Consider the following 27,211-nt stretch of genomic DNA (forward strand, 5'->3'; position numbering starts at 1 on the left):
ACTTTTCGGTGCTGCAGTGTGGATCTTTCTGGGCCCGTTCTTTACACAGTATCGAGTCCCGCTCTGGTTTGTTGCTAGAGGTCAGGTATCTCGGTACCTGTGCTGTCTGCCTTTCTTTCAATCCGTCTCAAGTGTTTGATATTGTCTCCTTTTACGGTAAAAAACGGCAACCATGTCCCGTTTTCTGATTCGATAACCAAGTCTCGATCGAGAAAAAAATCTAGACAAGGATCGCCACTGGAAGCTTTTTTTGCCAGAGCCGGGTCGCTTTGACCGGGCCTTGACTGAGGCAAATTGTTAGCGCAGAATGCGGGGCAACTGTTGCTTGGGGACACTGGGCGAAACCATAAGTGGGACTTAGTGGGTTAATTGTTAATTTCGATATCTACTTACAGCTACTTCGGTGCATTTTGCACGCTATCTCATCCAAGGGGGCCAGGCTTCTTGTTCGACTCGGGGGCCGTGAGACAAACATCATCCCAACACCCTCAACTTGTCATGGGTATTTCTATATTGGTTCAGTGAGTTATTCTGGGAACGGCATCTAAGAATATCATATTCATTCGTCTGCTATGCTGTAACAACACCGACATTATCCTTCAGGGGGGCTTTTAGGCAGGTACTGGATCATATGTATGTTGGTCACCAGCTGTCTTGCCCTTCCTCCTTTTTACCTCCCCCCCTCATCAGAATCCCAAGCAGTTAGTAGACTTGCCTAAGATAATACACCAACACGTTATACGCCAGTTCATAATAATGGTCCGCAGTGCCCTCGCCCATCCACTCGGCAGTGTGTATTCCCCTGTCCAACTTATCCAACAGGGTCTTGAACCGTGCCAACAGCTCCTCCGTGTTTATCAGCTCTTGCAAGACTTCCGCATCCAAGAGTGTTTTTAAAAGGTCACCATCCACATGCATCGACTCAGTGTACCCCAGGTTCGGCTCCGCGTGTAGAAGCTTTTCTTCGTCTCTCCTCCCTCTGCGGTTATACAAGTTGACGATGAATCGCAACAAACGCAACGCGTGCTGGTCAAGCACCGTGAAGTGAACCATGGTGCCGTCCATCGATATTCCCAAGATCTCGGCATCGTCCGGTGTGCTGATGAGCCGGCCGTACTTGGGTGCGTTCCAGGCTCCTTGCTCCCATGTTGGCCGTGTCCTGCCGCGCCGGAACTTCCTGATGCTGACTGGAAGTATCCCCTGGAAGAGCACCTTAAACTCAGTCCAGTTATGAGGTCCTGGTGCTCTAGACCATTGCCAGAGACCGGCCACACCACGGTCTTTATCTGCAACCAGGAATATGTTGCTTCCAATTTTCATCGACGAGGTTGGTACAACTGTGCGAGGATCGTGGAACTCGACTGTTACAGAGTTCTCACTAGCGTCGTCAAGCGCCGGGTCGATCATTTGGAGTGAATCGCCCCATGTCAAGGCTAGAAGCTTGGTTTCGGAGATTTGAAGCTCCAGAGCCAACGAGTGCAAGTCAAACACTTTGCGTGGCTTCAGCTTCTTCTCGACAGGGTCAAGTACATCCCAGTGAAGTGTATGGTCGACGCAATAGATCACGCTTTCCTCGTGACCTATCACTGAGTAGACCGGTCCTTCGCAGTTTCTCTTGAACCGTGTCCAGTACCTTATCGAAGGTGGGCGGTCCCCTTCAGATGGCTCCTTTTCCGTCGATACGATAATGAGCTGGCCCTGCTTGGTACCAACAAGAAGGTAGCGCCACGTCCCGCCACTCTTCTTATACTCCCATTCAGCCAGACCATGGATTCTGTCGTCAGGCTTACCCAGCCCAACAATATACTGAACAGGAGTTCCTGCTTTGTGGACCGGTCTTCCGATGTCCTCTCCGGTGTCAGGATCCATGAACATCAGCGTGGACTTGTTTCCTTCCTCATTAACACCGACCACCAGGCAACGCAGGTTGGGTGAGAAGAACGTCTTGACTGGTGTCTTTCCAATCCTGATATATCGATGAGCTGGACCAGGCTCCTGGTGTAGCTCGGCGATGATTACGCTCGGCCCCGCTAGCATGAGGATCGGGGTGAATCCTTCACTCGCGCATGGAATATCGATTGCCACGCCGTACTCTACAAGTGGTAGAGGAGCACCCAGATTGCCTGCGTTGACAGGCACGACACGGTGTTTTGCCAAGTGATAAACAGAACCATTAGGCCCGTGCTCATCGAGTTGTACTTCAATCAAGACTTGATCGCAGGAGACCAGTACCCTCGGTCTCGCGGTCTGAGAATGCCGGGCCGCAGTTACGTTCACCGCGGTCAGTCCGAGTTGCTGGTAGTAGGCCATTGTAGTACCCTTCCACTCTTTCGAAATGTGAATGAGCTCTCCACCTCTGGTTCCTAGAAGTATCGCGCTATTAACAGAAGCGATGCTTCCAATTGCTTTGAGAGGCACGCTATCCCGATATCCGGTATCTCCAGCCGATGTCATAAGTCCTATGAACACGTCAGTATATTGGAATCAGCAGCAGAACGCAGCATGGGATAAGCTGCCCTAAGTGTGCTGGGTCAACCTACGTTCCGTGATATCAATTTCCTCAATATTTTGTGTTTCTGTCTCAGACGTCGGGGTACGGATGAGCAAATATGGACGTCCGTCCTTCCAAAGACCGACAATGATCCCAAGGTCCTTGCTGTGGTGTAGCGAAGTCACGTCCCCAGGTACGTCGAACTGGATTTGAGAAACAACTGCAGTCCCATAGAATTTGAAACTGTAAATTCTGAACTGCGGTCCAACATGTGTTGAGACAGTGATCCAGTCGTCCGTAATGTAAGCGTCAGACACTGATACCTGCGGCTGATCCGGTAGAAGCTTGTCAAAAGACAATCGGTTCCTGTAATATTGTTAGAATAACTCATACCCGTGGGCTCGGGAGCTTCATACCATTCGTCTGCACTATACCGGGCCTCGTTCTTGAAGAGTGTGATTGAGGCGGTGGTTACTTGAACAGTAACCTCATTCACCTGAGCCACTGCCAAAGTGGGCGAAGACAAGTCGTAGAGGACCTGGTCGGGTTCCGGATCTATCAAGTCTGAAAAATCATCTGGCAGTTCCCGAACCTGCGACTGAGTAGGGGTAGTCCACAACAAATCGTAACGCCCATGTGTTTTGGAGAAATTAAGAAGCCAGGCTTGTTTCAGCCCATCTCCAATTTCGAGCTCCAATCCAATGTCTGCTTTTAGTCCATGCCGGTATTCAGTGATGCAGCCTGTCAGTCCATGACCAGAGGCCGCAAATATCCTGTCAGGTGCTCTGAGCTGCCGGTCATCCGACGGTGCAATGCTCGTTCCAAAGGAGTCAGGAGCCTTATCTCCTGAAGAGAGAGAATCAGTCGTCGCGAAATCTAGGGTGGGGGCACCACTAGGTAAGGTGCCTATCTGCAATGGATGGTCTCGTGGGGGGATCTAAAATAACGTCAGTCAAAGACACCAAAGGCGAGGCTAAGTCTACAAACCTTCCAAACGCTCCCCGTGCCGTTATCGCTGCCCAGCACGAGAACATCTGCGTACTGATCAAACAAGTAGGCGAATGCCGACGAAATATTGCACTTGAAGGCGTCGATGAAGGTCGAGCGCTCCAACGCATGATCTTCATCAACTTCGATGTAGACAACAATGCCGTCCTCTCTGGCAAGGTATAAGCAGTCTTTGCCTTTGAGATAACGTGGCAACCTATACGGCCTATCCCAGGCTGTCCACAACGGTTTTCCAGTACCGTAGTAATTTGGGCTCTTCGGAGGTGCCTCAAGCTCCAAAGTATCAAATCTGGGCGGCCCGTGCAAGCATTCCGTGCACACAGCAACCTGTTCTGGAGAAATGGCGATGAAAGCTGATCCGACGGTTAAGGGAATGAGAAGTTGGGGCATTTGATTTTCGACTGGCAATCGATGGCCACGCTTCTCTTCGGCGAAGACAGTGGCGAGGTCGTCTCCCAACGTCCATTCGTAAATAACCATTCTTGATTTGCCGTTGTTGACGACAATAAGCAGAAGAATGATGTGATCCTTGTCTTCTGGACGTGGGTAGAGAAACGTGAGGCTTTGTATCACGCCTTGAACACTCCGCAAACGCCAGCTCTTGACTATCTCCACGGTGTTTTCGTCTTGAGGTTGAGTGAAATTGGCGAGAGACTCGAGCTCACCTACGGCAAAGAGACCGTGGTAGCTACTTAAGGCCATGTAACGCGAGCTTGGATCTACAGCCATGTGAGCCCCAAGATTACCGTTCAGAAACTGTGGAGGCCGTCGAAACAAGAATTGGGTAGAGCTGTAAAACTCGGGTCGACCGTCGGCCCCTGGGCCAATCCAAAGGAAAACAACATCGGCATTGTCCATGGCCAGCGCAAGCAACTGGGGCGGCAGCTGAGATGTCGAACCAAATGGGGTTGCCGAGTGTACGTCCTGGTCCTCCACCTTCACTGGGGTCTCAATGTCCATAGCAGGGTTGAGGTCGTCGACGCCATCTGGAATATCGAAAGGGCCAACTACACAAGCGTTGCGAATATTGTGTGGGAATCTGCGGAAGAGGATGTCTCGGAACTGGCCGTTGCTTTGAAATTCACGGATTTGGACAGAACGATGCTAGAGGTAAGGTCAGCTCCGTCAAAAGAAGTCTAGAACAAAGTTTCGACTTACGCCTATAAAGGCAACATCATTGTGATGAGGCGATCTGAGCCTTACGGGTAGCACAGACTTCACCATCTGGCTGTCCGCCATGGTCCTTGTGAGTAGTCCGCATATTGGAGTTTCGGTCTGCTCTGCTCTCTTAGGACCTTGAGCAGACTTTGCCTTGAGTAAAGTCTGAATGTCGACCGTCTCGGTGACCCATTCGCCATTGCGGAGGACATTGGTCCGGAAGGTAGCCATATTGGTGGAAATAGGCGGATCGGCGTTTTGGTAGGATGTGCTCCGTCACGGGTCGGCCGGCTCGGAAAGGTGCAGTATTCAGCCTGGTCTTCAGGTTAGTTTCTGGTTGAAACGCATTGGATGTTCCTGGGCCAAAGGGCCTCTCAGGTAACGAGATGCTTGATCTGAGGGTGATCCAATGAAGACATGAATGTCCAAGAAAGAAGGTGGGTTCAAAAGAAAAAGAGTAGCGGAGTGTTGAGTAGGCACCTTGAGCAAAAAAAATGGAAGACAGCTGTCTCTCTGCAGAGAACAAGCTGGCGCGAGTCTCAGTGATGGAAGAGATATCAGATGTACTCACCTTGGGCTGTAGGTTGTACCACCATACCAAGTGTAGTAAACAGGTGGGAGCAAGTAAACGTTGCCAATGTACTGCCGCAGTGCAAAAGAGCGGCAGTAACCAGAGAAACAAACAACTGGTGTGCAGCAGAGAGAGAAAAGACAGCGAAGTCCCGATTCAGCACCATCAACAACTGACCGGCTGAAGTGTTGATAGTTTCATGTTGAAAGATGGAAGGTTGAAGGTGGGGTGAAAAGAAGCTGTGTTGTTACCTCTAGTGTTTGTACTCTATCTGAGGCAGAAGTAATGGAAGTTCCAGGCGGCTAGATAGTGCAGGGTAACTGCAAGCAGGTGCCTTCCTTCACATCAATATAAACAACAATCAAGACTTGGATGTGACAATGTTGTGATCCCAATTTCAAATGTACCGTACATGAGAGGTAATGGACGAGAATTGTTGCATAAAACCCAAGAAGAAACAAATATTCAAGACAAGACAATACCAAGGGTCCAAGACAGTCCCCATGTTCCACGCCCGCCCCGTTGGGTTGCTACAGCAGCCGCGAGATGTACCAGCAGCCACAAGTACCTCTACCTACGAGAGCCATTCCCTCTCAAACATGGAATGGGGATCCATTGCATGTTTCACGCATAAACACATTATCTTATGTATTTGTTCATCGAGACGCCAGGAAGAAAAGACCTGAGATGTACATCCATACGGTAGGGCAGGCGCAGGCCGCAGGGCAGCAGTCCAGTTAAGGTTTGTCGGCAACCGGAACCTTGGATCTCGGGTTCTCCTCTTTCGGCGCCGGGGTCGCAGCATGTACCTGGTCCACTATCCGGGACACGACTCGCCCTATGACATAGGCGCACGTTGCCCATGCTGCAGTGGAGAGCTCCTCTAACGCTAACAATTAGCATGGATGCCCTAAAGTTCCATACAACCTCACCCAAAGTCAACAACATCACATGTCCAAACTTGGAAGCCCAACTCTCCACAGATACATCACCATTTGAAAGTCCGAACAGTCTAGAGATATATAAACATAACCGAGCGAGCGAAATACTCACAACGACGTCACTCATTCAACGTTGACAGAATCACGCTGTCTCGCTATCAGCAGTTGCGTAGGTAAGCTTCCTACAGCTTCTTCCAGGGGCAGAACATTAACCGATCTACAGATCCGAAAACTTGAGCTTTGAAGCTTCTGGATTGCCGTCAAGAGCTCAAACAGTAATCGAGACTCATCATCATTCACCAGTTAGAACTAAAACCACCGTTATAGTCAATAACCAGTCCCGGTCCAGTTGAGGAGACTCCGGCAGATGTCACAAATGGACAGCTCAAGTGAAAGCGGTGATTCTCTTCAAGAGAAGATCATCGACCCTTTCCACGCAGAGAAGGAGGAGGCTATTCTCAAGGCGTGTAAACAAAGGGACCTCGCCAAGCTACGAGCGCTCGCAGAATCTCAGGGGGGATTCCTGAACGATGAGATTCGTCAACAAGCCTGTAAGTGATACATACCAACCCCCTTCCTTTCTCACACACCATCGACCAAAAGACTTACTTACTCTCTTCCCCCTCCCAACCAGGGCCCGTCCTACTAGGCCTCCCCCCAAAATGCTCTTACGAAGACGACTCTTCCTCCTGGCAGGACCTCCCCCCTCACAAAGACGAAGACCAAGTCCAACTAGACGTCGACCGCGCCTTCACCTACTACCCCGACCACGAAACCGAATCAGCCCGCACCCTCCAAAAATCCCACCTCTCCTCCCTCATCCTCTCCGTCCTGCGCCGCCACCCCTACCTCCACTACTTCCAAGGCTACCACGACATCTGCCAAGTCCTCCTCTTGGTCCTTCCCCCCTCCCTCCGCTCCCCCGCCCTCGCCCGCCTCTCGGCCTTGCGCATCCGCGACTTCATGCTTCCCAACTTACAAGCCGCCATCGCGCAACTCCGGCTTATCCCCGACATCTTACGGGTTTCCGACCCCAAACTTTGGCGGCATTTATCCGGTATTACCGAACCGTTTTTTGCCTTGTCAGGGACGCTGACCATGTATGCCCACGACATCACCACGCTGGGAGAAATCACGCGGTTGTTCGACGTCCTTTTGGCGAGGGAACCCGTGTTTAGCGTGTACATGTTCGCCGCGATTGTGAGGTCGAGGAGGGAGGAGCTGTTTGATACACCTGAAGACGAGCCGGAGATGTTACATTCCATTCTCTCGAAACTGCCGAAGCCGCTGGATTTGGAGGGGCTGATTGGGGATACGGTGGCGTTGTTTGAGGCGTACCCGCCGGAGAAGTTGCCGAGTTGGAGGTGGGGGATTTCGGGGTGTAGTGTGCTTAAGACGGCCAGAGACGAGACAGGAAAGGGGAAGGGGGAAGTGGCGAGTAGGCAGACGATGGAGGATGGGAAGAGGTTTTTTGAACGGCAGGTTAGGGAGTTGATGTGGATGGAGAGGAGGCAGAAGGCGAGGAAGTGGATGTGGAAGAATAGGAGGCCGGTTAGGACGTTGGGGCTGGCGGTGTTGGTGGGTATTATTGCTATATTGTTGAGGAGGGTGCCGGGGGGCCCGATGGCTTGGGTGATGGCGGTTGTGAATCGGTGGTGGTTGAGTTAGATGTGGTGGGTGAATAGAGCAAAAATGGAATGGTGTCAACAAAGATCGTGAAAGAAGATTCCCAAGAGCGGATATACGTGTGCAGTAATGGCCATCGAACAGCGAGAGTTCACATGAGACCTGATACCCAATAACTGGAGACGCAAATCAATTTAAAAGAATTAGAATTTTGATACAATTCATCATGTCTGTATATACAAGGTGGGAACCCTTCCGACCAGATATTTTCTCTAACTATTACCCCACATGTCATAAACCTTCTAGCTATTCTCCTGTACGCTTGCCTTAAGTGACTCAAAATGGTCCTGTTGTTCCGTCGCAAGCTTGCCGCTCACATCGCTAATGATGGTCAAAATCAAGCTGTAATTATTATAAAGGAACCTGTCCCGTTTCCTCGAATCCGCTCCCAGTTGCGCCTGGCTATGCTTGGCCAGGAACGCCTCCACCTCGATACGCAGTCTGTGTAGACTACTGACGATCGGCTCATCATCCCCTGCTTCGGCACTGAGGGCAAGCACACCGTGAAGGAATTGCCCGAATCGCTGGGTGACGACGTGCGGAGCCGCTGAGGCTGTCTTTGCCTGTGAAGCGGATCCGGCCTTGTTGGGGAGCGCAGAAGTCAGCGTCTTGACTGATTCGCAGTGGGCATCCATGACGCTCTGCAGGCGTGGCCACAACACCATGGCGGTGCCGTTGATGTAACCATCCACAACGGGAACTCGGCGCCGTTGGAGTTCAAAGGCGAAATGCTGGTTCAGACGCACGCATAGCAGCAGACCGAGTCCGTCATAGGTGTCGGACACAAGCTGCTTGGTGAGGGCTTGCCCAAGGGCAAAGGTCTGATCGAATATGTAGGTGAAGTGACGCGAGATGAGCGAAAGTGATAGTGCCGGGCTGAAGAAGGCCACGAGGAATGTGTACTCTGCCGTAGCGTTGTCGACAAGGGCGAGGTTGAAGTTGCGGAACGGAACCTCAAGATAATGTGTGGTCTGGTCCTCGTCGGCCAGGTAAGACGACATTGCTATTTGGTCCTTAGACTTGAGCAGTTCATTCCTTCGGCCGATGCTAAAGGCGTCATGGGGCGCGCCTCCAAGTTTGGATCCAGACAGGACAGTCGTTCTTCGAGAGGTGTCCTCGTGTCCCATCGCGTCGTTCTTATCGATAATGTGAAGCTTCAGCTTGTCCAAAGATTGTTTGTAGCGGGTAAACTGGTTCAAGTAATACCACCGCATGGTGTTCATGTAGGCCTGACATATCTCGCCGGCGAGTGTAGGTTGATGTTTTTGGAGGAACGCAAACAGATCTTTGAACCGGAGGAAGTTCTGCTGTTGAATGATCTGGGCATTGATGTGAGGCGACCGCAATGCTTTGATTTGCGCAACCAGAAAGTCCCGTATTCGTCCGATAGCCTTCAGAAAAATGCATTAGAACATAACAGCCAGACCCGAACAACAATCCTTACCTTGAGGATGAGCTTTTCCAGCAATGGGCCAACATCAGCAAGCGCTTTGCTCTGGGGTTGTTGCGCATTCTTCTTATGAGCCGTAGCTCTCTTGTCCACCTCGGCCAGGACCTTCACCCATGTTTCGTCGATATGACCTTCGGCAATCGTTGTTATTACGAGAGGAGAGACGCTCAGCTCTTCCACCAAGGGTCCCAGACCCTTCTCTACAGCCTTTCGGTTTTCTAGTCTCACGTTAAGAGCTTCTGATCGCGCCTGGAGGCTTTCAATATCGGCAGACACAGCAGCTAGGTCATTGCGAAAGTTGGTGAGGTTGGATTCAACGGAGCTCAGGATGTCATCGCACGCGCGGATCGACCGATGTAGGTCCTCGAATTTGGCCTTGTCTCGCTCATCTGGAAAGCACTTTATAAGCATGGCTGGAGGGCAGGGCAATAGGAACAATAAGATGGCACCATACAATCTTGAACACTTTGGGGTTTATAGTTGTCCACTTGGCGCGAACTGACGTCAGAGCCGGCGAGCTCGGTCAGGGTCAAGCCGCCAAAGTCAACGTCGAAGTCCAGGTCATCTTCGGTGATGCCGCTCGCTGGTTTCGCCTCCGGTTGTTGTGTGGTATTGGTACTGGGAAACTGGCCTAGAATCCTAGCCAGGACCTCTTCGGGATCTGGCGCATCGTCCACGGTAGAAGACTGCCTCAAGGAGGAGCCATTGGTTTTCTTTGCCGAGGCGAGGAGGGAAGACGACGAGTCATTCGAGACCAAAGATAATGCAGAAGACCCTCTCGTATTAAGTCCGGGCCTCTGGGGGGCAAGATATGGACCGCGCGAGCTGGTACGTTGTGGCAGCGGCGAGACGGAACGGTTGTTCGGCGGAGGAGCTGCGCTTCCTGGATGCTGGCCGGGACGTCGATCAAGCCACATAGCGAATCAAGCACCGCCAGAGACGAGGCGCGAGGAGCATGCTGGTGCAGCAGAAAATCGATATGGGACAGGATCACGCTGGCGGACTCGAAATGTTGTCGTCGGCGTCGTCGTCTTCTGTCATATGCCGATAAATGTTGGACTTGGGCGAGGACCGTCTTGCCGCTCTCCGTCGCAGTTTCGTTGTCTCCAGGAGACCCTTGGAATCGTCGAATGCGCGCCAGCTTGGCTTGGCAAGTGGATGATGGGAGCTAGCAATTGGCGGCAGCGAACAGCTGGGTCCAGGGCGCCCGACACAAGGCTGGCCAGGCTAGCCCTCTGTCCTCTACCAGATGGTGAGGGTTACACTTTTATGCATGGATTCTGATTGGTGAATTCCCTCCGCCACCACTCACGTCGTGCGGGTCCCGTGCGAGACATTAGAGCTTTCCCGCATACGGCCTAGCCTGGCCACTTAGCCAGACAGAAGGCGGGGCGGGAACTGACCTCTCCAGTTCCGCAACACCACAAGAGGAGATCGATCACGATCGCGTGTACATGCCATTTGTACTTACCGTGTTTGCTCAGAAGGGACGGCTACCCTCAAGTAGAGGCTAAGATTGTTCAACAGTACCTAGTAGAGGCATAATGCGAAGGCAATTGATGCTGTATTGTCGAGCTATTCATGTAACCAACAGCGGGGTCGAGTTGCCGGCCAGTCAGAACTCAGAAGAGCCGAGGAAAAGAGAGGTCTCTGGTGCAGTGCAGACTGCAGACATGAGTCCGTCGTAACAGACAAGTGAGGAGACGACCAAAGAAGGGTGGGCGGGAGCGAAGGGGACTGGAGGGTTAGAGGTGAGTACCGCTTGAAAATGTGGCACGTGGGGAGGGTTAAGTGAGGGTTAATGCAACAAGCCCAGACCGGTTGGAGGGTCAATTTGTTAGCAACCTGAAACTCAAGAGGCAAAAATCTGTTGGAGTGCAAGTTGTGCGCCAAAGTGTGAGAGTTGTGGGTGCTTCCCACCAGGTGGCAGGGAGGAGGGGCCTTTCCTGACTGGACCGCTGGCGGGGATGCTGCATTTTTTCGTCCCTCTCGACTCCCGTGCTCAAAATCGCTTTTTTTTTCCTTTTTCAACTCCCTCCATATTTTTCCTCCCCCGTGCCGCCTCCAGCGTCTTGATCCATCATCTTCTGTCTCTCCTTGCCCTTTCGACGGTTTATCCTTTGTCAATCCTTTCAAGATGTCTGCCCCCAACGACGACGCTGTAAGTCCATCTTCCACCTGCTGTCGCGCCCTTTCATAATCATCGTCACACTCCATCATGGTGGTCGCTTGCGGGCGGCTGTCTGCGTAGGCAGAGTCGTCACCCCGCATCGTTCATCGCGCACCCCCTCTCGCTCCTCCCGTGGTGTGGTCCTTCGACGGGAATGGCCTCTTATTCGCCCAACGCACCGAATCCGAATCGCATCATCTTCACCTGATCACCCGTCGCAATAGCCGCGTCCATCATCAGCGAAGCATTGGATGCTAACCGCAATGACCCCATATATAGCAGCATGAGCACACCTTCGACTCCGTCGACGCTGGTGCGTCCGCCACCTACCCCATGCAGTGCTCTGCTCTGCGTAAGGGTGGCCACGTCGTGATCAAGAACCGTCCTTGCAAGATCGTCGACATGTCGACCTCCAAGACCGGCAAGCACGGTCACGCCAAGGTTCACTTGGTTGCCATCGATATCTTCACTGGCAAGAAGCTCGAGGATCTCTGCCCCTCCACCCACAACATGGACGTTCCCAACGTCAAGCGCACTGACTACCAGTTCGTACGTATTATCCGGACGCTCCCCCGATCGCTGGGTCAGGAATTTGGAAGCTAACTTTGCAATAGTCCTACATCGATGAGGACTTCCTTGTCCTTATCGACTCCAACGGTGAGGAGAAGCGTGACGTCAAGATGCCCGAGGGTGAGCTTGCCAAGCGCATTGAGAAGCTCGAGGAGGAGGGCAAGGACTTCTGTAAGTTTCCCGACACTTGCGCTTTTCAGCTTGCGCGATACTAATACTGCTATACAGTCGTCGGTGTCCAGACCGCCATGGGTGAGGAGGCTGCCATCGATGTCAAGGAGGCTGCCAACAAGGACTAAAGGAAGTCTAATTGAGGAGTTGGAGGGACACCGGACGTTTGGCATTTAACGATGGCTTCATGGGACGGTTCTGTTGGTTTTTGCCTGGCTAAGAGATATCCGTCTTTTTTGCGCTATATCTAAGTGTTTTATGGGTCACACATGAATGGTTTCACGTCTTCCCGTTTTGTTGGACCCGGTAGCTGCTGGAATAGGGCGCGACTTCTTCAGGAAATCGCAAGAAGCTAACGTCTGCCAAACATCTTGCGCGTCTCATGGTCTTTTCTCGGTGCGAGTCATTGAATCGGGTTGTTTGCGAATCGCAAAAGAGCCGTGCTGTTTGTTAGCACAACGTTCGCTGGATTGAGATGTTGGTCCAGCTCGGCTTCCCCGTTTCGAGCTGTTGGGTACCTCTCTGGTCTCGTTTAGTCTCCGATAGGACGAGCGAAGTTCATCCCGTGTGGGGATATGATACCGAGACATGACTGGCGGCGCAACTGACGTTGACATGTACATATCGGCTTTCACGATTCAAGCATGTGCTAGTCCATGTGAATGTGTGGGTCATTCGATACTTAGGATATTATAAAAGCATCAATGAAGGTAGTCTCTATGTATACCAATCATGCCTCCACTAGCGATCTAGAGGTCAATGTGTCCGGTGGGTCAGCCAGGCCTTCTCACTTTAATTTCACTTCATACTGCAGACGGCGAAACATCAGACTGAAGAGCAGCTTCTTGTCTGTCAAGTGATTCGCAGGAGCAAAGCGGCGTTGCGTGTTTTTGGCGAGTTTCGCGACTTTCGTCAGAAGGAAGGTCAAAGGCAAACCGGTTTCGCGCTGTTCTGCCCAGGTTTGAAATTTTCATTATCTGTCGGCGAGTCGCATGTCCGCCAACATGCTTTCAACACAAGTGTAACTATCGCCATTTCATCCTCTTTTCAGTTGAATTATACCCATTTTTTATTTTTTTTACTTTACCCAAGAGACGTTGCAACTCTCAATCATCTGACCTTCCCCTCGTGAACCCGTGCGCCCGTTTTCATTATTCACTCACCCCGCTCGACCTGCGTCATCAGTGACGGGACATAGGAACAACGTTACAGTCTTAACAAGCAAGCACGCAGGCAGGCAAGCACTATTGAGTATGGATGAACAGAGGCTCAGAAAGTTTCCCAACGGGCAGAGATGTACCGAATGCCGTGCGCGAAAGTACTACTCTGAGAATGGACGAAGATATTGTCAGCGCGGTCATGAAGTTGAGGTACGTTTAACCACGCTCAAAACCTTGTTTGCTTGCAAGGAAGGCCACCAACCCAATTGAATCCAATTCAAGATCCATGCGCTGATCACATATATCAGGGGTACATCCAATTTGACGTCGACGAAGACGACAACTACGGCAAAACCGGCAAAGTAGTGCGCAAAGAAAAAGAGGTCCGCGAAACCGAGCGCAAGCATCTCTCGGGCAACGACGCCAAAGAACTCTACCTTGACTGTCTCCAGATCATTTTGCGCAAACAAATAGGCTGGCTGATCCGCGAAAAAGGCTTCTCCGACGAACTCGAGTCTATCTGCCGCGACCTCTGGGACCTACGAATCCGCAAGTTCATCGGCCTCAAAAGCGTTTCTAGGGCATCACTCCAGGAAAAGGGAAAGGGCGCTGATCACGATGGAACGGGGTCGCAACATGGCGGTGCCTTGTCGCAATCCGGTTCGGACAGCGAGATGGTCATGTACAGCTCGCAGGCGGAGACGACGGATACGTCGGCTGATGAGAGTGTGAAGAGTCAGAGGAAGAGGTCCAGTAGAGTGAAGGATTGGGAAAGCGAGCTGTGGGATTTGCCGGGGCCGATGGAGGTGCTGGCGCTGATTTATATGGGGTGTTTGCTGAAGCAGGAGCCGGTGAGGGTGGGGGATATTTATTGGTGGGCGAAGAATAACCAGTTGCCGTTTCTTGGTGCGGTAAGTTCATGTGTGTTTTGGGCTCACAAGAAGTTCTCTTACTGACCTCCTGCTAGATCGAGCTGGTACCCAACGAGCTCAAAGAACGCTTGCCGGGTTGGGCCCAACGAACACTGTTAACACGATGGGCAAAGTTCGACGGAAGCGAGCTGCACAAGTCGTTGTTGACCTTGACCCTAGGTTTTAAGAAGAACTATGGCATGGTATCACCACCACTTCCAGCACCGTCATTACTAGTCTTGTATCTCAAAGACCTGGCTCTTCCACGTACGTTCTACTACCCTTTTACCTCAAACAAGTGCCATTATCTAACCTTAGACACAGCCGAGGTCCACCTCCACGCCCGACAAATCTGTCTCATGCTCAACCTCTCCTGGACCTTCCCAACCCGCCAAAACATCAAAGACGACACGTCCTCCCTCACCGGCAAGACCTCTCGCTACACCCTCCTCGACATCCCAGACGTGCTACTGGTCGCCTCTCTCGTGCTAGCAACCAAGTACATGTACCCCATGGACGGCGTCAAGCGGTACCCACGAGACAACAATGACCCATTAACTTTGAAGATGGACTGGGATGCTTGGGAGGCCGAGTTTGCGGATCCGCCTGAAAAGCCGCTCAGGAGACTGGACTTTGCGGCCATGGATGCGGAGAAAGTGTGGACGTTGAGTAAGGAGCAGATGGTGGAGTATCTGGATTGGTATCAGGAGACGCAGTTGAAGGGGTGGAGTGCCGCTGGTATGTAACCCCTTTCCCCCGGAACTGAATGAAGTGTGCAAGGTTGGCTGACAAGATGCAGACGAAACCGAAATTGATCGGCTCTTCCCCCTCGAGAACGTATTACGACTACCAGAGCCCGGCAGTAAAGACATGACGGACGAGGAGCTCATTGCTCGGATGCACCGAGTGCAAAAGTCCATGACGCTGGTTGAACCGAGGCCCGAAATTGACAATGGAAAGAACATTAAGAGGCTGGGATCGCTTCACCAGCGGTTTAGGTCCGTTGAGCAACTTGGCGAGTCTGGTCCTGCGAGACGGTTCCATGAGAAAGCTGCGGAGATCTCTGGTCTGTCACTGAAGGCTTTGGTGAAGGCGGTTTACAGTCTGGAAGAGCTGTTGTATGGTTGGGAGAAGAGGGAGAAGAGAAGGATGAGATTGGGGGAGGTATGATCTGCCTAAACACTTGCCTAGGCAGATGCTCGAGATCGGAAGAGTACGGGGTTGAGCCTGGGACATGGATACTTATATCGAGCATCACAAGGACACAAATCCCGGTTATATGTTGAGGATGACCATCCGGCTGGGTGAAGTTGTTGAAGATGAAGGTACAGTGCAGATATGAAGCTGGTGAACACTGTGCTATGTGCACGTACCACTTTGCCCAGAAAGCCCTAGCGGCCGTTTCCATAACCCCCACCATGGCTTGCCGTTCCCCGACATCATCCCATCACTCCCTCACCACCGACCTCGCCTAGGAATAATCGGTCAAGAGTAAGTTGCGATGCGCTGCTTTCCAGACCAATCCTTCAACCTGACGAGATGCTAACCTGAAGTGAATCGCAGTGCAAATGTGAGTTTTTCGAGCTTCCGACAGACTCACAAGCCCATTGAAGCAATCAAGCGGAGTCAGTCACTAACAAACGGACGTACCCCTGGTGCAGCTTCGTGAAGACCCTTACGGGCAAGACCATCACCCTCGAGGTCGAGTCCTCGGACACCATCGACAATGTCAAGCAGAAGATTCAGGACAAGGAAGGCATCCCGCCCGACCAGCAGCGCCTGATTTTCGCTGGCAAGCAGCTCGAGGATGGCCGCACCCTCTCCGACTACAACATCCAGAAGGTCAGTGGACTTGTGGTGGCCCCACACTGGGCTTATGACGTACTTGGTATAGGGGTTGGAGATGGGAGGACAACTGGTTGTGGTCAACGTCCAGTGTCGCGATGGTGATGGGAACAGAAATGGTATTTAGTTGCTTGGTGTCATGCTCGATTTGCTAACAAGGCTTTCTGCTATAGGAGTCCACCCTCCACTTGGTCCTCCGTCTGCGCGGTGGTATCATCGAGCCCTCGCTCAAGGCGCTTGCCTCCAAGTTCAACTGCGACAAGATGATCTGCCGCAAGTGCTATGTACGTTTACACTAGAGTTTCTGGTCTTTTCAGCATGTCGAATCAAGGGCTAACTTGATTCTAGGCTCGTCTGCCTCCCCGCGCTACCAACTGCCGTAAGCGCAAGTGCGGACACACCAACCAGCTCCGCCCCAAGAAGAAGCTCAAATAGACGATTCCCTCTTACGTACCGGCATCAGGATTTGGCGCATTTGGGTTTCGGGGGCAACGGGCATGGTTACGGCAACGGCATAAGGATAACAGGACAGGGAAACACGGGACCTGGGAATGGCTACAGCATAGACCATCTAGTCGAACACTCCTAGGTAGTTCGTGAACGAACTCGGATATTGCCCGTAGAGGCGTACAATAAGGCATGGAAGCTCCCCTAGAAAAGTTTAAGTGAACTCGCAGCAGAACCCCGTCTCGAATCGCGAATGTCGCTCGTAGCAGTTCAACAACCTTGATGGCCTCCCGGGACCCACGTGACATTTTGCGGGGAGTTAGTGCAGGGACGGGAAGCCGTAGGGGGGTGCACTGCTGCAGTTTCAGGACCCCAACAGGGGGCGTGCACGCAATCGTACAGCGGTACGTACCCTTTACGCGGCTCCCGTTGAAACAGCTGTCCACCAGCTCCGGAGGGACCAGCTTCTGAAATTCAGTTGGAGCTCATCCATCAATAACACTTTCTGACACCCGACTAACACCAAACACAAACGAACCACGACGACACCGTTTGACTTTGAGGCGATTCCGACCACTCCGAAACAACTATCGACGTGTTCCCAACCTCCAACCAACTTACCACTGAAGCATTCGTCATCCCTATACCTACGCATTCGACCAGCAGACGAAACAACCGACAAGATGTCCAGATCCGGCTACGATGCAGTCGTAGACGTCGACGACGAGGTTCGCCCTCCCCCATCCCATCCACTCCTACTCATTTATACCCAAACTAACAACTCCTTCTCCTCCCCACCCAGGGCGACCTAGGCCACACCGACCTCCAAGAAGATCTCGAGTTCCACCAATCCAACTTCTCCGAATCCTCCCCCCTCGGGCGCAAGGGAACCAAGTCCACCCAACACACCACCACCTCCACCTCCTCCTCCGGCGGCGGCCTCGGCCTGCTCCCCGCGCCCGTAACCGCCACTTCGAACTCCAACTCGGGCTCCAGCAAGCGCTTCCTCTGGACGCTGTCCTTCTACGCGCAGTTCTTTGACGTCGACACGTCCAGCGTGCTGCAGCGGTGCTGGGCGGCGCTGTACCCGCGGGCGAACTTCTTGGACGTGCTGGAGGGAAATCCGGATCTGTACGGCCCGTTTTGGATCGCGACGACGGTGGTGTTTATTTTGTTTTTGGGCGGGACGATTAGTGATTATTTGGCGCAGACGGGGCATGAGCCTTTTGCTTATGATTTTCGGTTGTTGAGCGGTAAGTCTATTTGGTCACTCCCTGTGGTTCATTTTCTTTAAGGAGGTGGATGGGTTGCTAACTATGAGGAAACAACAGGTGCCGCTGGTCTCATCTACGGCTACACCTTCGTCCTGCCAGTCGCTTTGTACCTCGCCCTGCGGTACTTTGGCTCGGAATCCGCCAACTTGCTCGAGTGCTGGGCTTTGTACGGTTATTCCAACCTCATCTGGATCCCGGTGGCGCTGATTAGCTGGTCGCCGATTACTATCCTTAACTGGGTGTTTGTGGGCGTTGGGTTCGGTGTGTCGGTTGCTTTCCTGCTCAGGAACCTGTATCCTGTGCTCAGCGCTACCGATCGCCAGACGAGCAAGGTGTTGTTGTTCGTTGTGGTGGCGCTGCACTTTGGCTTGGCCCTAGCCATCAAGGTGCTCTTCTTTGCGCATGGAAGCCCGGCGTTGAAGGATGGTCCGAAGGGAGCTGCCCCTGGTGGTGGGGATGCGAAGCCTGCTGATCCGGCTACGATGATGATGTTCTAGGGGAAGGGGGGAAGCACATAAGGGAGACTGGCTTAATAGGTAGGGGTAAGTCTGGAACTGTGATTTTGTATCTGATATATGATGTTTTACTACTATCATCATCACCGAAAGCTTTTGGGAAGGCGTTTGCCGTGATTGGTATCTTGGAAGTCATATTTTAAAGTTCAATCAGATTATAAAACCATGAAAGTTTTGATAAATTCGTGCTGGCGATTTGTCTCGCCCATCTGCTTCTTTCTTCAGCAACAGATTTCCATCAGCCACGTGTATATCGGACCTCTAAACAATTTTATCTATTGCTTTTCCCTTTCGCTCTCTGCGCAGGCTCGACACCAGTCCATAACGCCTGTCGTTCTAGATCAAATACCCTCTCCCAGTCTCTTTTATCCTGACAGCTCCCCTACCCACCCTTGGATCCCTACATCCTTCAACACCTTTCACTGCACCGCTCCATGTCATCATGCTCTCCCTAATGTTCGATTTTCCCTCCCTTTGCCGCCCAATCCAACCAACTCCCGGGATACTCACTCACCTTCTCCCACCCCGCCTCCCTCGCCAATCCAGCCGCGCCTCTGCTGCGCACGCCAGCCTTGCAGTAAAAGACCACCTCGCTGTCCTTGGAGGGGCGCGGGAAACCGTGGCGGTCCTCGAATTCGTCTTCGGAAATAAAGAAGGAATCGGGCGAGGTGGTGACGGGGATGTTGATGGCGCCCGGGATACGGCCGGTTTGGATGAGTTCGCCTGGTTCGCGGACGTCTGTGGGGTAGGTACATGTTAGTACATATGGTTGGGGATGATGGCTTGGGAAAGTGGGAGGAGGAGGAGGAGGGAAGAGAACATACCAACGATAATAACGCTCCTCTTGGGATCTTCAATCAACTTTTGCATCTGTTTTGTATCCCCGTCAGCTTCCGTTTTCCTTAGGTTGTTCTTATTTTCCACCCTCGTCTTCCTGCTTTCCACTTTCTTCTTCCATTTTCCACCTCGCTTCACAGACTCTCTGGTCCTCATTCAGGTTGTCCGTTTCCAATCCCAAACCCTTCTGCTTCTTCTTCCAGAAGCCATACTCCAGAGTATGAAGTAAACAAAAAAAACCTACGTCCTCAAACCCCAAAATCTTATTTTCTCCCTTTCCCTGCGCCTCCTGCGAATAAGCCCTCGCCCTCGACCTCTCGACAGCTTCCTTGGCTCTCGCTGTCCATGTTGTAACTGCCACTGGTCCGGTAGCCTGAGCGTTAACCTTGGGCCGTACGGGAGCAGCAGTCGAGAAAGCTCTTTGCGTCGGGACTTGTTGTTGCGCTTGGGCGGTAGCAGCCTTGCGCAGGGTCGCGCTGGTGACGGTAGTTACAGGGGAAGTAGAGCCGAAGGAGACGGGTTGCGCGGCGGCGGCGGCGCCGCTGAGGCGTGCGATGGAACGTCTTGCTAGGGCGGACATGGTGATGTTCGTCGTTGCTGTTGTTTGTCTGTTATGTACTTTTGTTTGGTCCGTAACGTAGAGAAAGATGCTGTGGCGAGAATTGTCGGAGTTTGGAATGCAAAGTCCGAAAGGTATAAGTCACCTCCAGGTCGCCTCGAAATTCAAAAGTTCAAATGTCAGTGCATCGAAATCGGACAGTTTGCCGGCAGCAGTGCGGGTATGGCGATGCGCCAGCGCCCGAGGTGCGGAGGCGGGCCGCCCGGGCGAGCCGGGGTAGGTACATCAATTCGGCCCCACTATCTTAACGTCACCTTATCCCCAATGGTGGAGTCGAAACATCGAACCCGTATAGGTAACATGTTCCTTATCACTTCTTCCAGTCCTCCAACTGGTGATCAAGCAAAGAAAACTGTCAGATGCCAAATGCCGAATGCAGCTACCCCGGCTCAGCCCTGGGTCCTTGTCCAACCAGCCGGGTACGGTGACGAGTGGGCGTACGTAAAGGAATCTCATGACTCGTTCGAAGCGTGACTGTGCCTCCCGTCGGCATCCGTTCAGGATCCCGTGCTTGGGCTGGATGAGGCTCAACTCAAGTACATATATTACCACGTCGATCCCTTCCCTTTCACTCGGTGCCTCAAGTTATTTCATATGGTATTATATTAACTACATCTTTGTTGTTGGTATCAAGCCACGCCCGGTCGCTTTCTATTTTCTAGGAGCCCCTTCGACATTTGTCAGTCAGGGCCAGCGACGCCCCAGAAAACCATCATTATCCATCATTAGGTTCCATGTCATCCTTCCCTTTTCACGCCGGCCTCCCATTCCAACAACCCTTTGGCGCCTCATGAAATCTTCGTCATCCAGAATGCAAAGCTCTTTCCGGCGGGGGGGTATAATGTACAGCCGAGGGGGCAATCGGAGGATGACTGGACTTTGGTTCGTCATGTGTCTGTTTCGTCAAGTTCTTCCGTGGCCCCTTAAAGTTGACCAAAACCCGCGATATTATGCTTTTTTGTTCCGCCGATCTCCCAGATCAGAGGAAGATCTCTTTTTATATCGACATCCGCACCCAACACCCTCTCCGTTTACCACTTGCGCTCCTCGAAAGTGAGGGGGCAGTCATCCTAAACAACGTTAGCAAAGGGACCTATACACAAACAGCAGATTCAATTGGAACTCACCTTGGGGAAGATGGTGGCAAACACCTTGATCTCCTCTGAGAGAGGAGTGGGGTGGTGCTTCCAGTCGAGGAGAAGAGAAGCCTTGCCGACGAACAGGGCGAGGTTAAGCTGAGCATACTGCTGACCGAGGCAGTAGTGAGGACCGACACCGAAAACGAGATAGTTCTTGGCACCCTTGGCCTCGGCATCACCGGAGAAGTAACGCTCGGGGTCAAAGTAGTCGGGGTTGGGGTAGACTTCGGGGTCGCGGAGAGCCATGTAGGTGGTGGGGACAACCATGGAGCCCTTGGGGATGGTGTAATCCTCAGTGATGGGGAAAGCCTTCTTGACCAGGTAGGGGACCATGAGCACAGGAGGGCGGTAACGGAGGAGCTCACGAACAACGGCACGGGTGTAGGTCATCGACTCGAGCTGCTCCATGTTGAGAGGGGCGTGGATATCACCGTTGCGGACCTTGAGGTTCTCCTCACGAACACGGTCGAGGACATCAGGGCGCTGAGCCATGGTCTGGAAGAGCCAAGTAGCGGCGGAGCTGGTGGCATCCTGGGAAGCGAAGAGGAAGGTGAAGATGGTCTGGGAGATCTCATAGTCGGTGAAGTCGCGGAGCAGGTGAGTAGGCTTCTCAAGACCCTCGGTGTTACCGCTGGCAACGGCCTCGCGCCACTTCTTGGAGTCAATCATCTGCTTGATCCAGGCATCCATGATGCAGGTAGCCTCGCCTCCAGCAGCCATGCGGACCTTGCTCTTCGCAGCGCACTTGGCAAACTCGGCGAGGACCATATCAGCCGCCTTCTTGCCATACCACGTCTTGGTGTAGGGAATAATGATGGGGAAGTTGACAAGCTCGAGAGCGGCGGTAATCAGGTAGTAGTCGTCGGCAATCTTCTTGACAGCCTCATCGGAAATGTAATGGCCGACGAAGGAACGGCAAGAGACAGCAGTGATAACCTCACGGAAGTGGGGCATCCAGGGGACGGGCTTTCCACCGGCGTTCTTGGTGATCTCGAGGAAGGACTTGAAGTAGCGGTTGTACACCTCCTCCTGTCCGGGAAGGTAGATCTCGAGAGCCCTGCGAGTGAAGAGGCCGTTGAGACCCTTGCGGAACTCGACGTGGGCGGGGCCATCGAGGAAGACCCAGTTATCGGCGCCGAGGAGCTTGTGGGCGACATCGACGACGCAGGGCTTGACATAACCGGGGCTGTTGAAGACCTTACGGGCCATATCTTTAGTCGAGGCAATGACGACAAACCTGCGATTTGTCGCGTTAGTTTTCCGGCTAGGATTTCTCGGCGCGATTCAGACGTGGGCTCGACTTACTTGTGGAAGACGGAAACGCAGCTGAGAGGACCGCTCAACCACTTGGCATAATATTCCTCGAACTTGGGGTCGAGGGACTCCAAGAAAGGTCCGATGAAGGGGATCTTCCATGATGGGCCAGCGATTGTGCCCTTGTTGAGGACATACTTGACTGCGCGCGCAAGACTCGTCAGTATCTATCGTTCGACATTTGCGCCCAGCGGGACAACATACTCTGATCCCAAGCAACAAGAACAGCAAGAAGAGTAAAGACAATGGTCCAGCCGCTCGCTTTGGAGATGGTATCGATAACGTATTCGAGCTGGGGAGGGACAGCGACGGTGCCGAGCTTGGCGCTGGCCAGAGGCGAGGTGAAGCTAGTTGCGTTGGAAGCCATGTTGCGCGTTGCGGTTACCGGTAGACGAGGAAGCCTGTAGGGTTTCGGACGGGGGCCCAAGAGTTCACCTACACCGATACGGCCTCTAAGAAGCTCGGTGTGAAGCGAGATATGGGGGGAGGGAGTGTGGAGGCGGAGGTGAGGATGGGAAAGCAGAAGAAAAATCGAAAAGGGCGGTTTCCCCAGGGAGGTGGTACCAGGAAGGTGCAATATCTAATATAACGTAACAAAGACACCGGGCGAAAAAGGGGACCCGGGCAGCGGATAACAACGAATGCCCGTCCAACAGGGCGATAGGCGGGTGATAGCAAGGATTGTGAAGTGACCCCTGTGGACGAGCTACCGGAAAAGAGATTTTGGCGTTATGGCGCCGGCGAGCTCGACATTGGCTTGGCGAACTGGGGGCCAATTGACCAGTAGCATGCCATTTACCCCAGCAGCAGCTCCCAGCTTCGAGCCTTCGACCAGCTTGGGCCATTTTGACGAGCGGGTGGGTGGGGCAAAGAAGAGATTAGACAGGCACGAACAGGTCCCGATCAGTGCCATTTGCTAGCAAAACCACACCAGGAACCACCTGAACCACCCCATTCCCACGGAACAGAGAGCCGCTCCCTGTTCCTCCACATTGTGTGACTTTTTTAGTCGGATCTACAGCTTTGCTTTCGGCCTCGGGAATGGCTCTGTGAGACTTTGTCGCAAAGAGGAAGCTCGCCAACAGCCGTCTGTTGTTAGCTCCCAATATCGAATTGTGTTAGGCGAGCAAAACATAGGCCTTTGTCATTTCACCTCAACACAGCAAACATTTCTTTGACGACGATGATGCATGAGTAGCGTACGATGTCCGGATGCAATGGTGATTGCTAATATCTGGGGGTTTTATACTGATCATTGTTTTGAGACTGTGTAGTAGGTAGATCTCGAGTATACCCATCACCAGTCTACCACAGGTTGATAGTGCCATCACCTCTATCAAATGGGCACATCTGTGCAGTGCCCTATCAGGCCTAGCCCAGCTGCCCAGCTTGTCCAGTGTTCGCTCTCGCACTATCCCCGGTTGAGGCCCGTGCTCCCGTCGTATTCGTATTCGCCCGTCTCTGTAATGGTTTATCAAATTGTTGGGCTTGGGACTTGGACAAAGCGGCAGTTTGTAACTCTGTGTGATCTTTGACTGAGAAACCAACGCTGGTGATTCAGTCCAGATCTTTCATATGCCATGGCGCCCTACTGATCTGCTTGTCATTCTGAGCCGAAGGGCCGGTTCGAATTTCGGACGACAAGCTGTTGTTGACCTGCATATCAGTCCCATATCAGGGGTCGACTCATCCACAACGGAAGCTGAAGTGATCTCCAGGCACTAGCTCCAGCGTCAGTGATTCACCGAAACCATCCATCATACATCGGGGTCTTCCACCGAGCTTTCGGTCTCTCACGGAGATTAGAGGATCGCCATTCACACAAAGATGGCGTCGACATTGGCAATATCGGTCGAACCACTCATCGCGTCGCGTCGCGAAGTGCCGTCTTGGTGCCGCAGCCCGCTCTGCCCCTGGCGCTCACTGGGCTGCTTCTTCTGGAAGGCTTCTAGCGAGGTCCACTGCTGTCAGGGGTCGTCGTCGAGAGGTGTAAAACGTCGCTCTGTAGATCTCGAAGTCCTTCCTGGACATTTCAGTCAGAAGAGAGCGGTCTATGACCAACACCCTCTCACCATCGTCATGGGATGAAAGACATCTCATGGTCCTATGGTGATGAGCCATGGTTTCGTTGTCGAGAACGTTTGGCAATGAGCGAAGTCGACTTAAGAGCGGAGTGGGGTCAAAGGCCTTCGAAGAGCATCATGAGGTAAAGACTGGATGGACAACATCAAACAAATTCAATTCCAGGAATAATGGGGGAGCCCGTTCTTTTCGGCCAGCTCGATCGAGTCTGACTTACATGTAGGTCGTTGTCCGTTGACTCATCCGTCTTCCAGACCGACTGATACACCAACGCATAAGTCCGAGTCCAACCATCACCACCTCCATCTGGAATGGTACCCAATCGCATCACCGCCGCAAGCTTATTTCCCCAAGAAAAAAGAGAAAGGCTTCTTGTGTGACTCTTCTGGCTGAATTTTTTTCTAAAACCTCTATGCAAGGTTCACGCAGGACGGCCCACGAACGAACCGTTCGAACGCGCGTTACACTCGACGATGGCGCAAGCTACAATAGTCACTTACAGAAAGCCACGAACGAAGTTGGAAAAGGTTTCTCGACCGCCTACGTACGCTATGATGCCAAAAGTGACAAATTCAAACTGACAGCGGATAACCCGAAAAGAAAGTTTTCTTTCGGTGTGTGTGTCACAACAGGAACAAAACCCATTGGCTTATGACTTCCCAAAGATTCGAGCGGTGTCCCAGCTGGGAATAGTCTCTTCCCTCTTATGGACGCCGGGATTCGTAACCTTCAAGCAGCTTATTCTCAGAATCATCACTCATCCCTTTCCCGCCCAATGTCAGCCCTGACTTTGCCTATGAAAAACAAGGCTGAACTACGTACACCACCATCACCATCACCGGTTTATGCGTGGACCTTCACCCCGGGCTTTGTGACCAACGGATCAATTAAGGTTTTCAAAGTTAGGGTAACGAAGCTTCTCGACCCCGTCACCCCAACCTCCGGTTTATGTCCCCGCTGCTTATCATGTGGCTGCGTACGTCAAACCAAAGAACAAAAAACTCCCGTTCCAACATCCCAAAAGCGAAAAGACGGGAGAAAGCGGTATGACGACGGCAGTGCTTTTTCCAATGCCTCTCAATGCTCAGTCACAAAACTGAAAACCCATAGAAAATCTGTCAGCCTACGTACCACCAACCTTAACTTAACTGACAACCCCCGAATCTTAAAACGAACGTAACCCGTCAACGTAGCCTTTACCTGCCGCTGTCAGCACTAAAATAAGCGCACTAAGCCGTTCGGCAACGGACTACCGAGTCTCTCGCTCACGAGTCTTTTGAAGCTGTCACTGCTGTTGTACACGCGGCTATATTGTCAAGGCTTCAACGTTTGTGTATCACACCGAGAGCTTTCACAAAGTCTTTTCACATGATGGCACAGCCACAACTACCTAGTTAGCCTTACTTTCATCTACGTTGACACTGATGGCTTGGCAAGCTTCAAGTTTCAGTCTTACACCGACGACGTTACAAGTCTTCTTTGCTTCTTTTCCCTTCAATATGCATTGACATTGACAAATAGTTAATAAAAAAAAGTTTCCAGCCTGATCAGGATGACTCATAATGAGATGGCTTTGTGGTTTGATTGCTTTTCAGTAATCAGTTGGGCTGAGCTGACCAGGGTTCCACGTGGTTTATGCAGCATTGGAGCCTGGGGTTTATTCTTGTTGTCGTCGTCGTTGTGTAGGCTCCGGATTTATCTCAGTACACCTATCACACATCCCTCGATGTAAGTGCTTACCAGGTGGGTGTACGTACTCACCTACGTGTACATACCTTCTCCCCACATACCTTGATACTTTGATGGCGGTTGGGAGAGAAGGCCGGGGGTGGCTTTGCTTTGTTCGAAGTCGGCCTTACCCTCAGTCCTCACCGTAAGTATTGTTGTGGTTGGTGATCATCCAATGTCAGATGGGTAAGGGGAGATGGGGGGAAGAGAGTAGAGAGTTGTCCAAGATATATAAGAGGAGTTGCTGGCCTCGTCTTTCGGGATGTTGTTGTTTTTGGTTCATCATCAACAGCTTCAGACTTCATTCAGACTTCACACTTCAAAGTACTACCTTATACCTTCCACAAAAACACAAAAACACAACTGAGCAACTACTACTACTTCCTCCAACCAACTGGAAGCTTCACTTACACACTTGAGTACTAAACACCAACTCAACACCATCACATCCCCATCAAGACCTCTTCGTCAAACCACCACCAACCAACAACAGCAAAAAACCCATCAAAATGTCCGCCTCAACAAACTTCAACTTCCCCTCCCACCCCACCTCCCGCTCTCACGCCATGCAAATCGTCGAAGGCACCCGCGCCCTGCAACAATCTCCTGCTCTCGCCTCTTCCACTTCCAAGTCCTCTTCTGCCAAGAACAACTACGCGGAATCCACCACCTCAACCTCCAGCTTCTCCAGCCGAACCAGTCTCCTCAAGGACAAGTTCCGCTCCTCGTTTGGTTCCTCTTCTTCTTCTTCGCCGTCGTCTTCGGACAGCAGCAACAGCAACACCAAGTCCTCCGTGAGTAGCAACAGCAAGCCCAGCAAGCCCATGACTAGCACCAGCCAGCAAGGGCTATTTCTACTCGGTTCGCAAATCAGGATGGGGCACTAATTGTTTTTCGGTTTTGTGGTTGGCAGTATTAAGACGAGACGATGCGATCGAGATGATTCTAGGTGGTTAAGATGAGCGGTTTGGCCTGAAATTTGTTCGGGTCAGACAGACCGTGAAACAGCATAGCGAGCATGGATAGAAGAAGGATTCCCTCCCTCGTGCCGACCCTCATGCTGGGGTACGGGGGATGGTGGTATAGGCATGGTCATGGTCAGGAAAAGAAGGGAATTGGTTAAG

General features: G+C 52.2%; 11 protein-coding genes across 11 annotated transcripts; 7 read left to right on the top strand and 4 right to left on the bottom strand.

Annotated features, from left to right (window-relative positions):
- Positions 1-446: 446 nt before the first annotated feature.
- Positions 447-5,174, bottom strand: B0H65DRAFT_320863 (mono-functional DNA-alkylating methyl methanesulfonate N-term-domain-containing protein). The gene is made up of 5 exons (XM_062823407.1): positions 4,658-5,174; positions 3,479-4,603; positions 2,908-3,428; positions 2,541-2,857; positions 447-2,459 (listed from the first exon to the last, which is right to left on the bottom strand). The coding sequence occupies exons 1-5, from the start codon at positions 4,886-4,888 to the stop codon at positions 703-705; spliced, it is 3,951 nt and encodes a 1,316-aa protein (XP_062677823.1). The 5' UTR covers positions 4,889-5,174; the 3' UTR covers positions 447-702.
- Positions 5,175-6,441: 1,267 nt separating this feature from the next.
- Positions 6,442-7,954, top strand: B0H65DRAFT_320843 (rab-GTPase-TBC domain-containing protein). The gene is made up of 2 exons (XM_062823406.1): positions 6,442-6,720; positions 6,804-7,954. The coding sequence occupies exons 1-2, from the start codon at positions 6,537-6,539 to the stop codon at positions 7,835-7,837; spliced, it is 1,218 nt and encodes a 405-aa protein (XP_062677824.1). The 5' UTR covers positions 6,442-6,536; the 3' UTR covers positions 7,838-7,954.
- A 143-nt stretch (positions 7,955-8,097) lies between these two features.
- On the bottom strand, positions 8,098-10,222 carry B0H65DRAFT_435737 (Sac2 family-domain-containing protein; the record flags this gene model as incomplete). The annotated part of the gene is made up of 3 exons (XM_062825210.1): positions 8,098-9,246; positions 9,300-9,694; positions 9,760-10,222. The coding sequence occupies 3 exons, from the start codon at positions 10,220-10,222 to the stop codon at positions 8,098-8,100; spliced, it is 2,007 nt and encodes a 668-aa protein (XP_062677825.1).
- Positions 10,223-11,132: 910 nt separating this feature from the next.
- B0H65DRAFT_478723 (translation protein SH3-like domain-containing protein) lies at positions 11,133-12,614 on the top strand. Its single transcript, XM_062827495.1, has 4 exons — positions 11,133-11,466; positions 11,755-12,024; positions 12,090-12,216; positions 12,274-12,614. The coding sequence occupies exons 1-4, from the start codon at positions 11,443-11,445 to the stop codon at positions 12,342-12,344; spliced, it is 492 nt and encodes a 163-aa protein (XP_062677826.1). The 5' UTR covers positions 11,133-11,442; the 3' UTR covers positions 12,345-12,614.
- Positions 12,615-13,469: 855 nt separating this feature from the next.
- Positions 13,470-15,457, top strand: B0H65DRAFT_434955 (uncharacterized protein; the record flags this gene model as incomplete). Its single annotated transcript, XM_062825169.1, has 5 exons — positions 13,470-13,586; positions 13,685-14,287; positions 14,344-14,554; positions 14,612-15,025; positions 15,081-15,457. The coding sequence occupies 5 exons, from the start codon at positions 13,470-13,472 to the stop codon at positions 15,455-15,457; spliced, it is 1,722 nt and encodes a 573-aa protein (XP_062677827.1).
- A 160-nt stretch (positions 15,458-15,617) lies between these two features.
- B0H65DRAFT_320885 (uncharacterized protein) lies at positions 15,618-16,573 on the top strand. Its single transcript, XM_062823408.1, has 5 exons — positions 15,618-15,778; positions 15,851-15,857; positions 15,949-16,129; positions 16,306-16,416; positions 16,481-16,573. Coding segments are annotated over exons 1-5 (387 nt in total). The 5' UTR covers positions 15,618-15,777; the 3' UTR covers positions 16,568-16,573.
- Positions 16,574-16,991: 418 nt separating this feature from the next.
- B0H65DRAFT_478737 (uncharacterized protein) lies at positions 16,992-18,551 on the top strand. The gene is made up of 3 exons (XM_062827496.1): positions 16,992-17,307; positions 17,382-17,832; positions 17,911-18,551. The coding sequence occupies exons 1-3, from the start codon at positions 17,263-17,265 to the stop codon at positions 18,348-18,350; spliced, it is 936 nt and encodes a 311-aa protein (XP_062677829.1). The 5' UTR covers positions 16,992-17,262; the 3' UTR covers positions 18,351-18,551.
- An 84-nt stretch (positions 18,552-18,635) lies between these two features.
- Positions 18,636-20,031, bottom strand: B0H65DRAFT_321049 (Rhodanese-like domain-containing protein). Its single transcript, XM_062823409.1, has 3 exons — positions 19,450-20,031; positions 19,193-19,238; positions 18,636-19,106 (listed from the first exon to the last, which is right to left on the bottom strand). Exons 1-3 carry the CDS (start codon positions 19,783-19,785, stop codon positions 18,820-18,822), a joined length of 669 nt encoding a protein of 222 aa, XP_062677830.1. The 5' UTR covers positions 19,786-20,031; the 3' UTR covers positions 18,636-18,819.
- A 337-nt stretch (positions 20,032-20,368) lies between these two features.
- Positions 20,369-22,813, bottom strand: B0H65DRAFT_321119 (cytochrome P450 61). Its single transcript, XM_062823410.1, has 5 exons — positions 22,482-22,813; positions 22,269-22,419; positions 20,952-22,200; positions 20,777-20,894; positions 20,369-20,706 (listed from the first exon to the last, which is right to left on the bottom strand). Exons 1-4 carry the CDS (start codon positions 22,642-22,644, stop codon positions 20,856-20,858), a joined length of 1,602 nt encoding a protein of 533 aa, XP_062677831.1. The 5' UTR covers positions 22,645-22,813; the 3' UTR covers positions 20,369-20,706; positions 20,777-20,855.
- A 1,291-nt stretch (positions 22,814-24,104) lies between these two features.
- Positions 24,105-25,481, top strand: B0H65DRAFT_321251 (uncharacterized protein). Its single transcript, XM_062823411.1, has 4 exons — positions 24,105-24,578; positions 24,639-24,886; positions 24,960-25,403; positions 25,470-25,481. The coding sequence occupies exons 1-3, from the start codon at positions 24,397-24,399 to the stop codon at positions 25,145-25,147; spliced, it is 618 nt and encodes a 205-aa protein (XP_062677832.1). The 5' UTR covers positions 24,105-24,396; the 3' UTR covers positions 25,148-25,403; positions 25,470-25,481.
- A 1,115-nt stretch (positions 25,482-26,596) lies between these two features.
- Positions 26,597-26,974, top strand: B0H65DRAFT_552847 (uncharacterized protein; the record flags this gene model as incomplete). Its single annotated transcript, XM_062829922.1, has 1 exon — positions 26,597-26,974. One exon carries the CDS (start codon positions 26,597-26,599, stop codon positions 26,972-26,974), a length of 378 nt encoding a protein of 125 aa, XP_062677833.1.
- Positions 26,975-27,211: the final 237 nt, after the last annotated feature.

Source organism: Neurospora tetraspora (assembly GCF_033439725.1).
Source record: "Neurospora tetraspora strain CBS 560.94 chromosome Unknown B0H65scaffold_8, whole genome shotgun sequence".
Taxonomy (NCBI): Eukaryota; Fungi; Ascomycota; class Sordariomycetes; order Sordariales; family Sordariaceae; genus Neurospora; species Neurospora tetraspora.

Excerpts from the sequence above, each read along its gene's own strand:
- B0H65DRAFT_320863 (XM_062823407.1), bottom strand. The coding sequence starts at position 4,888 with ATGGCTACCTTCCGGACCAATGTCCTCCGCAATGGCGAATGGGTCACC. Across the intron at positions 4,604-4,657 it reads ATGATGTTGCCTTTATAGGC|CATCGTTCTGTCCAAATCCG; the intron begins GTAAGTCGAAAC and ends CCTTACCTCTAG. Across the intron at positions 2,460-2,540 it reads GGAAATTGATATCACGGAAC|GACTTATGACATCGGCTGGA; the intron begins GTAGGTTGACCC and ends ACGTGTTCATAG.
- B0H65DRAFT_320885 (XM_062823408.1), top strand. Across the intron at positions 16,130-16,305 it reads CCGACTACAACATCCAGAAG|GAGTCCACCCTCCACTTGGT; the intron begins GTCAGTGGACTT and ends TTTCTGCTATAG. Across the intron at positions 16,417-16,480 it reads TGATCTGCCGCAAGTGCTAT|GCTCGTCTGCCTCCCCGCGC; the intron begins GTACGTTTACAC and ends ACTTGATTCTAG.
- B0H65DRAFT_321251 (XM_062823411.1), top strand. The coding sequence starts at position 24,397 with ATGGTTTCGTTGTCGAGAACGTTTGGCAATGAGCGAAGTCGACTTAAG. Across the intron at positions 24,579-24,638 it reads CGATCGAGTCTGACTTACAT|TCCGAGTCCAACCATCACCA; the intron begins GTAGGTCGTTGT and ends CCAACGCATAAG. Across the intron at positions 24,887-24,959 it reads CACGAACGAAGTTGGAAAAG|AAAGTTTTCTTTCGGTGTGT; the intron begins GTTTCTCGACCG and ends TAACCCGAAAAG.
- B0H65DRAFT_478737 (XM_062827496.1), top strand. The coding sequence starts at position 17,263 with ATGTCCAGATCCGGCTACGATGCAGTCGTAGACGTCGACGACGAG. Across the intron at positions 17,308-17,381 it reads TCGTAGACGTCGACGACGAG|GGCGACCTAGGCCACACCGA; the intron begins GTTCGCCCTCCC and ends CTCCCCACCCAG. Across the intron at positions 17,833-17,910 it reads TGATTTTCGGTTGTTGAGCG|GTGCCGCTGGTCTCATCTAC; the intron begins GTAAGTCTATTT and ends AGGAAACAACAG.
- B0H65DRAFT_321049 (XM_062823409.1), bottom strand. The coding sequence starts at position 19,785 with ATGTCCGCCCTAGCAAGACGTTCCATCGCACGCCTCAGCGGCGCCGCC. Across the intron at positions 19,239-19,449 it reads AGATTTTGGGGTTTGAGGAC|ATGCAAAAGTTGATTGAAGA; the intron begins GTAGGTTTTTTT and ends GATACAAAACAG. Across the intron at positions 19,107-19,192 it reads GAGGAGCGTTATTATCGTTG|ACGTCCGCGAACCAGGCGAA; the intron begins GTATGTTCTCTT and ends CCTACCCCACAG.
- B0H65DRAFT_320843 (XM_062823406.1), top strand. The coding sequence starts at position 6,537 with ATGTCACAAATGGACAGCTCAAGTGAAAGCGGTGATTCTCTTCAAGAG. Across the intron at positions 6,721-6,803 it reads TGAGATTCGTCAACAAGCCT|GGCCCGTCCTACTAGGCCTC; the intron begins GTAAGTGATACA and ends CCTCCCAACCAG.
- B0H65DRAFT_321119 (XM_062823410.1), bottom strand. The coding sequence starts at position 22,644 with ATGGCTTCCAACGCAACTAGCTTCACCTCGCCTCTGGCCAGCGCCAAG. Across the intron at positions 22,201-22,268 it reads TGCGTTTCCGTCTTCCACAA|GTTTGTCGTCATTGCCTCGA; the intron begins GTAAGTCGAGCC and ends GACAAATCGCAG. Across the intron at positions 20,895-20,951 it reads TTGCCACCATCTTCCCCAAG|GATGACTGCCCCCTCACTTT; the intron begins GTGAGTTCCAAT and ends AACGTTGTTTAG.
- B0H65DRAFT_478723 (XM_062827495.1), top strand. The coding sequence starts at position 11,443 with ATGTCTGCCCCCAACGACGACGCT. Across the intron at positions 11,467-11,754 it reads CTGCCCCCAACGACGACGCT|CAGCATGAGCACACCTTCGA; the intron begins GTAAGTCCATCT and ends CCCCATATATAG. Across the intron at positions 12,025-12,089 it reads AGCGCACTGACTACCAGTTC|TCCTACATCGATGAGGACTT; the intron begins GTACGTATTATC and ends ACTTTGCAATAG.